The sequence below is a fragment of the Ammodytes marinus genome (genome assembly GCF_949987685.1).
Source record: "Ammodytes marinus genome assembly, chromosome: 8".
Taxonomy (NCBI): Eukaryota; Metazoa; Chordata; class Actinopteri; order Uranoscopiformes; family Ammodytidae; genus Ammodytes; species Ammodytes marinus.
Genome location: NC_137212.1, coordinates 32209966 through 32222062, shown reverse-complemented (window position 1 = coordinate 32222062; position 12097 = coordinate 32209966). Strand labels below are relative to the sequence as shown.

Here is a 12097-nt window from a genome sequence, read left to right as displayed (position 1 = left end):
CCCAAACACACCTCCAAGACGACCAGTGGCTTGCTAAAGAAGCTGAGGGTAAAGGTGATGGACTGGCCAAGCATGTCCCCAGACCTAAACCCTATCGAGCATCTTTGGGGGTTCTTAAAACGGGAGATGGAGGAGCGCAAGGTCTCTAATATCGACCAGCTCCGTGATGTTGTCATGAATGAGTGCAAGAGGATTCCAGTGGGAACCTGTGAAGCTCTGGTGAACTCCATGCCCAAGAGGGTTAAGGTAGTGCTGGAAAATAATGGTGGCCACACAAAATATTGACACTTTGGGCCCAATTTGGAATTTTTTTCTTAGGGGTGTACTCACTTTTGTTGCCTTCAGTTTAGACATTAATGGTTGTGTGTCGAGTTATTTTGAGGCGACAGTAAATTTACACTGTTATATAAGCTGTACACTGACTACTTTACATTATATCAAAGTGTAATTTCTTCAGTGTTGTCCCATGGAAAGATATAATGAAATATTTGAAGAAATATGAGGGGTGTACTCACTTTTGTGAGATACTGTATATGTTTTGCTATTATTAGGCAACTATTAGTGTGCAGAATTATTCTGCAACTAAATAAAAAAACTAACATTTTCCCATATCACTTGTTTATTTTCATCTGTTAAAGTGAGAATAATAAAACAACTCAAAATAAAAATTTCCGACATGTCAAAAAAAAAAAACAGTGACCAATATAGCCACCCTTCTTTTCAATAACTGTCACAAGCCTTCCATTCATGGAGTCTGTCAGTTTCTTGATCTGTTGACGATCAACTTTTTGTGCAGCAGCAACCACAGCCTCCCAGACACTGTTCCGAGAGGTGTACTGATTTCCTTCACTGTAAATATCCCGTTTAAGCAGGGCCCACAGGTTCTCAATAGGGTTTAAATCAGGTGATGTCATGTCATTCTTTTTCATCCTTAAGGCCTTTACTGGCTAGCCATGCAATTGAGTACTTCGATGCATGTGATGGAGCATTGTCCTGCATACAAATCATGGTCTTCTTGAAAGATGCAGACTTTTTCCTGTACCACAGCTTTAAGAAAGTATCTTCTAGAAACTGGCAGTAGGTTTGGGAGTTGATTTTGAGGCCATCTTCAACCCGAAAAGGTCCAACTAGCTCATCTTTAAAGGCAACTATTAGTATATTTACTGGTTGGTCACCCCTGAAATAGCCTATCAAAGTTTATGTCGCAATTTCTTTACATAGGTGAAGAAAAAGTGTTCGCCACGATCACCTCTGAAATGCAACACCAACTGGAGGTGGACAGCCAGACCCCAGCCTGAAACCGACCCGACTGAAGAGCGTAAGAGCGACTGCATAAGTGGTGAAGGTGAAACATACGCATCAACTGTCCGATAATGGTTAATATTAACCTTTTACGCGTGCCTTGTTTTTTTTCTCCAGGAAAGGAATACACGTCTGCAGAGATGTGAATGTGTAGAATTTAATGGCCCGTTCAGATGGCACTACTCAAAGGGGGGTTAAAAAACAAAAAATAACATTTTGCGTTTTACTCAATAACAGATGCGCTTTGTACGAGTGGTCAGCCGTCAAAGAGAGACTAAAATGTCAAGTGCGTCAAATAAAAAAAGTTAGGGCTGTCAAGCGATTAAAAAAAATTATCTAATTAATTACAGGCTGTGTGATTAATTAATCTAAATTAATTGCATACTTATATGACACGTTAATGCCTGTTTATAAACAACTATAGGCCTATATGCTACCGTTCGTTTCTCTCTCTCTCTCTCTCCGTCTCTCGTTCTGTCTCCTCCCCTCAGCCAGGCTTCTACATTAAATACATTTAGGAACTACTAGCGCCGAAAAAAAAACAAGCAGGCTAAATGACGCACGCACACACACAAAGGAGGAAAAAAGACAGGCATATGCTAGGAAGAGTGAGAGGGGGCGGGTGTCCGTTTAGACGATCGCAACTAGCAAACAAAAGTGAGACACGGAGGAAGATTGAGAGATAGGCCTACTGTTTTGAAGCTACATTGTTAATTAGGCACCCACTAAATCAATAATGCACAGACACTGCGGAGAATAACATAAGACGTATTCCTACCTTCATGCTTATTTGCCCGGAGCAGCCCATAACACTTCCCCTGCTTCTTTCTTTACTCTTTAATCCCGTGCGGGCCGTGTCTGCAAGATACAGGTGCAGCTCCGCTATCGTCTCACCTCTTTTGCACCGGGTCAAAGGGCAATATAGAAGTGCGATTAATCTGCGTTAATTTTTTTAATCGCGTTAATTTTTCTGTGGTTAATTAATCGAAATTAACGCGTTAATTTTACAGCCCTAAAAAAAAAATTTAAGCTGAATGTTGTGCGTGAGTCCCCCCAGCTGCTCCAAGAGGGAGCCAACTGCCCTTAAACAGTCCCATGCAGCGCTCCAAAGTGGCCCGTGTGCGCACTATTGAATCAGCGCTCCTACTCAGTGCTACACCATAAGCTGCACATTTTTAAGTGATTAATATGTTTATCTCTGTCTGTACAAACGCTGCTTTAGTATGATCTACTAACAATTGTCAGACCTGAGGCCTGTTTCAGGTAGCTGGTTTTACATACTCCGAGTTAAATCCTGCGCTCTGAGTTGGTCAACTCAGGGTTGACGAGCAACTCTGGGTTTTCGGTTTCAGAACAGTGGATCAGCGTTGGGTTAATCAACTCTGAGCGTGTTCACTCTGGGTTGATCGCGTGCGTAAAAGCCATCGTCAATTGATCGCTGATAACATGATTCACCATGGAAACAGTAGAAACAAATGACTGATCCTCCCACTTCTCCACTTCTCAAAAAAGAAAAAAGAAATCTCCGCTCCTCCCACTAGTTAGAAATATTAACGAATGAGTTTATGGTATGGAGAAAAATTAACGGGGATATTGTCTCATAACTCTAATCTAATCTCCTCTGCAATTCAGAAAAAAACAGAGCAAACATTTTTTGTCAAGAGAATAATTTCGCTTCCGTATGAGAAGCCATAGTCTATTTTAAAAAGTTACGCATATCAGCAGTAAAGTATTAAGCTGGCGCCGCACAGCATTGCTGAGAGTGTTTTATATTCGCTGTATAATATGTTGGCAAGCTATAGCCTAATAGCCCACTGTGCAGTAAACAGACTGTCGCTTCTTTTAAATGGGGAGTGAAAGACATTAACATCAGACACATTAGGTGACAGTTTCCATTGAAGAGCCTGATTGATTTATTACCAGATCCATTTTCCTCAAGTGATCACAGTTTAAATTATTATATAATTTTCATATTCATATTAGGCTATTTAACGAGGCTCGTCTGTGACTTTAGGATCGCACAAGTGAACAGTAAAGATTGCGTGCAGCCGCAGCGTTACATGAATCCACCTGACATAAATCTGTTCAGTGGCACAGACATTAAAAAGCATACAATACAAATAGGTTTATTAATCTGAATGTAGAGCATGTCACGATGTGTAAGGTGGCCGCCTATATGAACGGACCGAGGTCCGTTCATATAGGCTGAGAACAAGGCTACTGATCAGATGAATGATCGGTCAAACGTAAAATCATCAGGAAATGATAAAAACATCCCGATGGAGATTTCTATGGAGTGATTTTGCTTCAAACTGTAAAGGGACGCGTGTGACAGTGACACTCTTTCTTCAGTCGGAGCTGCAGCGTAAAGTGAAAACAAACTCAGGGTAGGTCTAACCACCTACCGAGCAGGTTAGACCCATGGCGTATGTTGCCGCAGTAACTGACTCTTGGTTGCGCTGAACCTGCTACCTGAAACGGAAAACCCAGAGTTTCCACTAACTCAGAGCGAACAAACTCTGGGTTGTCTCAAAACCAGCTACCTGAAACAGGCCTCAGGTCAGAGGCTGCCCAGCAACACAAGTCCATGCTGTTTACAAACTTGCGTACACAAGGTGGGAGCTGGTGTGGGATTTGAGCGTAAGCTCACATCCAAATTGATAAATGCAGAGGTTTGCCTGGAAATGTGCGTACACCCACTATTATGGTGACACACTGTTGATAAATGAGGCACTATGTGAAGGTGGTGTTAACACTGAAGTGTAGCGTCTAGGTTTAGCAGTTTATTAGGCTTAACTGTAGGGCCATTGCCCAGCAGTTCCACAATAGTGTTTTTTAAATTGTATTCGCCTTTAATTAGGAAAGGGGAAATGGGAAGGGTAGGGGATAGTTCATTCTTTTTTACTTTTGTGTGCATTCCTAACAACATTCTGTCGGTTTATAACGGTTTCCAGCATTTTTGCAATGTGGAGGTGTCATTAGTGGTCCTACTAACAGTTCTAATGGAAATAGCATCATCAATCTAACATCTTGGAATATAAGAGGTTTGAATAACCCAGCTATAAGAGCCAATGTATTCTCTCATTCGCCAAGCCTTTATACCAGTGGTTCTCAAGGTGCGGCTCGCGGGCCAATGGCGGCCCGCAGAAACATATCTGGCGGCCCGCATTGAATTATGAATAAAAAATAAATAAAATAAAAAAGAATTGAATTTTGGAATTAATCTAGATTAATCTAGATTAAAATGGCTCATTTGAATTCATTCATAATATGTGTGTGCTCCCTAAATAATGACTCAAAGTAAGTCTTTGAGAACGTGTTTCTCAAGCCAGGTGGCTTTCATTTCGTCATCAGAACGAGTCTAATTGTTGCGAACAAATAATATTCTAACAATTTAATCAGATATAAGGCTAAAAATCACAACATTGCACTGTTTTTTGTGCTTAAAAAAACGAAAAAACTAATTTGTTGGGTATAGGCTATAACAGAAAATAAAGCCATTAATTTTGTGCTTCAAGTGAAACATTAAATATTATTTTTACATAAATAATAAAGTCCTTATAAACTTTTCAAGAAGCTGGACTAGAGTGAATATTGGACAGGCTTTATAGGTCCATGGCTTTTACCTGTGGGACAGCGCTTCACCTAACAGCTGGCTGCAACACCAACCTACAGTCTATTGTGCGACGGAGAGCTAGTTATCATTAGCATCAGCGTTAGCCGACATCACGGCAACAGCTGAATAATGTAACACATTACACAAGTTACACTACATGAAAACAACGGGCTGTAGACGCTAGAGTTATAATTGCGTGTAGGAAACATTGTTGAGACTGGAATTTCGTACCACAGCAGCCGTTCCATAATACAACACTCCCTTTAGCAATGGCTGAATATAAGACCTCCCTCTGCTGTGTATCTGCGGGAGCGAGTGGCATTAATAACTTAAAAACAGTAAACGTTTAACATGATTACGGGCTTTTAGATGCTTTAAAGCTGCAGTTGATAATTTGAGCCGTTGGGATCCCAACGGCTGTTTCCCCAACGCTCTACCTGCTGTAGCTCCTCCCTCTGAACGACAGCTACGCGCGTTCATGTGAATTCAGTTACTGACAGACACCATGTCCGATTCCGAGGTGATTAAACATTAGTAATGATAACTACATACGTACATATTGAGCATACATTTTAATCACAGACATACCATGTATGTTAGCTTAAAATCATTGTAAGTGTGCTGGTAGGCCTAACAAAAGAAGCTGTAACAGCCAGGCAAGATAGCAAACTAATTGTAACAGAGCGGAGAGGTGTGTGTGTTTCTCCTACTATATGCTCCTGCTCTGACCGCAGCTGGGAGGGGCTGCTCGGGCAGTGTTGCCAACTTAGCGATTTTGTCGCTATATTTAGCTACTTTTCAGCCCCCCTGGCGACTTTTTTTTCAAAACAGCGACAAGCGACAAATCTAGCTTTTTTTCTGGTGTAATTGGTGACTTTTTCGCCGAAGCAAATATCACTTTTAACGCTTCTCAACGAGCAGCGGGAGCCTCCTGGCCCGTCCCCCGTCACAGAGCATTGACAGGCTGCCCCTCCCAGCTGCGGTCAGAGCAGGAGATACACATCTCAGCTCGGGGCTGCTGCACGAGGAGCAGGCTGCGTGTCAGTGCTCCCGCTGCTCGTTGAGAAGAGATGATACTTGCTTTGGCGAAAAAAGTCACCAATAACACCAGAAAAAAAGCTAGATTTGTCGCTTGTCGCTGTTTTGAAGAAAAAAAAGTCGCCAGGGGTGCTGAAAAGTCACTAAATATAGCGACAAAATCGCTTTGAGTTGGCAATACTGATCACAGGACGAGGGCTATATGGGGCCAGCGGCAGGCAGAGGAAGGGGACGAGGTCGCGGTCGGAGAGGTCTTGATGTGATAGGGCAAGAAGACATGGCCGGTGTACTTTTTTTCAAGCTCTCTCCGTCTCCCTTTCAGCAGTTAACTTTTCAACATTCGTCTTTCCTCGTTTTTTTGCTGTCTTAGCGGTGTTAGTTGTTAGTATCCTGGGAATGGTAAATTGAGGGTTCGTTTGTGAAGACATTGCTACTCGCTGTCCGCCGTAGTAGCCTTGTACCAAACAGTAGGCTAGTGTCAGACTGCTAGGGTCGTGAACGCTCACGCAACTGACGCATCAACGTCGTTGCCAAGGTCCCACAGCCAATAAGAACGGAGAATCTGACCTCGCTCTGATTGGTCAAAATTAACATGAGCGGTGGCAATTTTGGGGGGCAGCACACAGAGGCAGGGGGGAGTAAAGTGATAAAAAAATATTTTCAGACCACTTCACCTACATATAGCTGAATGGCTATTATGACAGTTTTGCCAAATATTACAGTAAAAAAACTCTCAACTGCAGCTTTAATCATATGCCGAATTTATAAACAGACCATATTATTAACAATAAATTAAGTTATGTACATGTCAGAGTTACGTACATGGATACATTCATAAGTAAACATTGAATAGACAGACTTGTGAAGGGGGTTTGGCGCTGAGTGGTACATTAGCGATCCTGCAGCCAGGTGGTGTGTGTCGTGGGCAAGTGATGGAGAGAGAGAGCGGCGGGTGTGTGAGAGAAGCTTCGCTCCTGCAATAAAGGCTCCTCAAGTGTCAGCAACGGCCCCCGGCTATTATTACCCGACCAGAGAACACACGGAAGGGGGTTCACCCCGACGGCGAACAGCCATCGGCCCTGGAGGGAACCATCTCCCCTGAGCCGAACAGGAGGTGGAATAAGAGATTAACGGCGATATTTTTTTTATCGCCGATAAGAGTCTAGCGTTAACGCAGCACGTTAACGCCGATAACGGCCCACCACTAATAATAATTCATTTTCTTTTGAGGGCGCCTTTCACTCAAGGTCACCTTACAGGGCAGTGTTTAAAAAACAAAATCAACAATCATAAAAAACACAAGAACAAGATACATTGAAACAATTTACACAAGTGCGGTGAAATGGGTGGGAGACAATGAACTAGATTGAATATGTCAGTTTAAAAAGATGTGTTTTTAGACGGGACTTAAAAGTGGAGAGAGTGTCAGAGTTACGGATGTCAGATGGGAGGGTGTTCCAGAGGTGGGGGGCAGATCGGCTGAATGCCCTGGACCCCATGGTGACCAGGCGGGCGGGTGGTACAGTTAGTTGAATGGAAGAGGAGGACCGGAGAGTGCGGGTGGGTGTGTTGGTGTGCAGAAGTTCACAGATGTATGGAGGGGCGAGGATGTGGAGGACCTTGAAGGTGAGGAGCAGAATCTTAAAATCAATGTGGGTTTCGACCGGGAGCCAGTGAATCTGCTGAATTACAGGAGTGATGTGATTAATGGAGGGGGTTCTGGTGATGATGCGGGCGGCAGAGTTCTGGACCAGTTGAAGCTTACGGATGGACTTGAGGGGGAGACGAAAGAGGAGGGAGTTACAGTAATCGATGCGGGAAGTGACCAGGGTGTGAACAAGGATGGCTGTGCTATGGAGAGTGGAAAAAGTAAGTGGATCAGTTTACCCCCTTGATTTATCTGGTCTGTCTCGGTTTAACCCACAGCTGGGGTAAAGTGAGCATGACAACTTTTTTTAAAACAATCATATTTTCACTGCCATTTGTCTTGAAAAAAATCTGCTAATGCCCATTTCTAGGAAACATCCTGATTTAATGGGAAATGTGTAAATTTGTTTATATTTATTCCCCAATAATTAATAATAACACCCCTACAGTGGACCGTACCATGTTAAACTTGCCGACGTTCGGCTGGCCTCTGCCTCTTGTTGCAGACGGCTGGTCAGCCTCCCACAGTGCAGCAGGCAGTGTAGTGGTCCCAATGTAAATTGTTAGATAGTGAGCTTGTTAAGCCTAATACGATGCACTTTCTCACCTTCAAGGTGAATTAGATTAGGTCAAGTGTTTTAGGATGGATGCTAACATTATCTGGTTTCTAACTCTTTAGCTAACAAGCTAACGTTAGGTAGCTGCTGATAGCCATGGAACTATCTGCCTAGTTGACTGCTGATAGCCCACCCTGTTTATTTCCAATGTATAGTGTCATAATAGTTAACACTGCTGCTGCATCATGAGTAGTGAGTCCTACAAAAAAACACCCCAAAAGGTGATACGTTTTCAATGTGCAGAAAGTTTTGAACAATAAAGTAGAATAAATATTTGAATGCAATACAGAATGCCTCAGTGCCTTACTCATTTATATTCCATTAGATTTGCGTCAATGGGAGCTAGTTGTCTTTTCCTTAACATGTCCACCAAAATTAAATACAGAAGACAAAAATTACTGCAAAAAATTTAACCAGCGGCCCTCGGTCCAATGTTGGGTTCCTAAATTGGCCCTCAGCTATCAAAAGTTTGAGAACCCCTGCTTTATACTGATATTATGTTTCTACAAGAGACACATATTAAACATGTAGATGCCCTGAAATTTACCAAACTGATGCAAAGGATAGCTTGCATGAAGCGTCCATTTTGACACTTCATGTCTATTAAATATATATGCACCAAACTCTGATAATCCAGGCTTTTTCGTCAGTATTTTCATTCTCATTTCTGATTTATCAACAACCAGCTTGATAGCAGGTGGAGACTTTAACTGCATTTTAGATACATTTATGGACAGATCTCCCTCTCACCCAGTTAATCGTTCAGACTACACAGTGGTATTGAATAATCTGGTTGAATCGCTAAACCTTGTTGATATTTGGAGGATTCAGCATCCCACCAGAAAGAATACTTATTCTTTTCACAGGTTCATGGCACCTATACAAGAATAGACTAGACTGCATCAGCAATCCCTGTATCAAAATACCACAATGTATTAATCTCAGATCATAGTCCTGTCACCATTGGCATTGATGTTGGATGGAAAGGCCCATTACAACTGGCAATTTAATTCTAACTTACTTAATGATGAAGTATTCTAAAAAAATGGATCAAGGAGTATATGTATTTCAATGACATGGGGGATGTTTCAGATTCAACTCTGTGGGAAGCTTTCAAAGTAGTACCAAGAGGATTTGTGATATAAGACTGTACAGGTAAACACACCACCACACATTCTAGTGAGGCAGAAGTGATCATTGAGATAGATTACTTTTGTGTGACTATAATTTATTTTTGAATGGAAATGGTGCATAGTCAACCTTTTACCTTCGACAAACCAAAAGCTGTTCCTGCTTCTATCAATGGTTGTGCTTGTTACTTAGAGATGCAAGACTTGCAGTTAGACTAAACAATGAGCCCACAGTATATAAAAATGTGACAGGAGCCAGAAACGCTCGGAAATGGCTTTGTGGGGAGAGGGTTAATTAGTGTAAGAATAGGGTATCATATCGTTATCGTGAACCAATGAGGGTATTGTCACAACCCTAATAAATAAACTTGCCTAAACGTTTTGTGTGTGAAAAAGTTTAAATCAGGAGGAGCAGAAGCATTCCATAACTGAGTCAATGTTGTATGTATTTCGTTGTTCAGGAGAGTAGAGTACAATATTTGTTTCACATTTTAAGCATGATGTTTTTCTAGATGGCTAGGTAAAGTAAAGTGCATCCATATAGATAATAGCTCAGCTGATAGAGAGGTTAAAATACATTGCATTGGTATAGGTAAACAGAGACATAAACACAGAGTTGTACTGAGCCACCCCTAGTTTGCTCTGCTATGGCTGTTGTCTGTGTGGACAGACTTACATGGAAGCTGGAGATGTGTTCTCTGTCCAGAGGCTTGGTCACACACAGCTGGCCTGAGACTGGGCTAATGATGAAGAGGCCGGTGGGAGGCTGGTCAGCCCCGGGGCCAGTCACACTATAACGCAGCAGTCTGTTGTTGTCCCGGTCTGAGCGGATCTGAAACACACACACACGTTTTTTTTTTTTTTTTACATTTTAAATTTAAAGGTGAAGTAAGCGGTTTATTTATGTTAATATAAGTGTTAAATCGCTCTTTATTCATACAGTGATCACTTACATAATGTGCGCGTTTCATAAAGCCGATCTCTCAGTCAGCTGCTCTGCATGTAATCGGCAAATAAACATTTTGGGGATCCCGAAATTTATATCCAATCACAAGAGAGAACGCTACAAACCGACACCCGTCTCACTCATGGTCTCACTGCCGGTGCACCGTGCACGCCAGAGCGACAGATGGGTGAATGTTTATGCGCCTACAATGGGGAGCAGGTAAAAATTATTTCCAAAGTCTGTTTTGATGGTTTTTATCATGTTTTATCACACTTATGGATCTGAGATGATGCTAGATAACTCGCTGCTTGAAGACCGCAGTGCATTAATGTGGTGACGTAGGGACGAGCGAGGGGACTGCTAACTGCAGTAACTGACAGGAAGTTAGCTAAAAGAACCATTCCGCTTACAGCACCTTTAAACTAAGTAAACTTTAAACATCAATAGGCAATAATAAGGTACTTTTTTGCAAAAACAATTTAGAAAATGAGTGATTCCCATGACCCAACGGGTGGGCCATGGGGTCATGGGTAATGCTGCAGAGCCCATCTTCATGTGTCTAACATTAGCCGCCATTAGAGAGAAAACTGAAAATCAAATAATTGACTCAGCTACTGATGTTAGGTTGTTTTAAGAATGGATCGCTTAGTAACAAAAATGAAACACCTAACGTCAGCAATGATAATGATAAAGACCAATAATAATAATTCTTAAATATTTTATCAAGCATAAACACATTAACTTAGTATAACATAGGTTAAAAGAGGTTAAAAATGTGTAAGTATATGGCCAGTAAGCTAATTAGCTTGTTCCCTTCTCTCTGTGTGTATATATATGTGTGTGTGTGTGTGTGTGTCTTACTCTGACGAGGTCCTCTGGGAACTGTCCCCGTGAGTTCTCTGGGACGTTGATAGGTGGGATGACCCAGTCTCTCTTCACTCTCCTGATGCTGCCATCGCCCCTGACAACCACGCTGCGCCATGGAAACAAGATCTCTGGGAGCCGCTGAGTCACTGTTGCATCACTGGGCTTCACCTGCAGAGACAAGTACACACACACACACACACACACACACACACACACACACACACACACACACACACACACACACACACACACACACACACACACACACACACACACACACACACACACACACACACACACACACACACACACACACACACACACACACACACACACACACTGCCTGAGTTACAGGGCCAGACCTGGGAAAAAGCTTGGTGACTCAGGGCAATTTTTGACCTCATTCCAGTGGATTAATGCTCTAATTATAGTCCATGTGATGAATGACGACCACCTGGCAGTGTATGTTTGTCTCCTAGGCAATCATAGGTGTGCACCACTGGTCAGTGAGCTACAGGCTGATGAGGAAAAGGAACGGTGAACACAAATACATACAAGAGATCTGAGTAATCACATCAGGTTACTAGGTAAACTACACAACAACAAAAAAACAAATGTGCAAAAGAAACTTTCATTCGAGCAAACAAAATCAATTGAAATATATTTGTATTATCAAAAATGATGTTAGGCAGCTTGAAAAATACATGGGACAGCCCATAATGATGAGGTTGTTTAATGATTATGCTCGTCAAAAAATATTGTTACCTCTCAATAATGTCTCATGCACGTAGGCAAACACAGGTTCTGTCAGGTTCTGTATGTGTGAATTCATCAAGGACACCTCTCACCCCAACCATGGACTATTCATACCCCAACATGGCACCTGCTCTGGGGCAGGCTACCGCAGCCTCCTAGGAACAACAAATAGGACTAA

The 12097-nt window shown here is 42.2% G+C and overlaps 1 protein-coding gene across 1 annotated transcript in view; it reads right to left on the bottom strand.

Moving 5' to 3' along the window:
• LOC307253791 (cadherin-2-like) overlaps nucleotides 1-12097 on the bottom strand; it is a gene marked incomplete at its 3' end in the record, with an annotated part of 220383 nt that overhangs the window by 111025 nt on the left and 97261 nt on the right. The window contains exons 4-5 of the mRNA XM_080031959.1: nucleotides 11158-11331; nucleotides 10027-10182 (exon numbers count right to left, since the gene is read on the bottom strand). Coding sequence (XP_079888085.1) covers nucleotides 10027-10182; nucleotides 11158-11331 — 330 coding nt within the window. The remainder of the gene's footprint in view (nucleotides 1-10026; nucleotides 10183-11157; nucleotides 11332-12097) is intronic.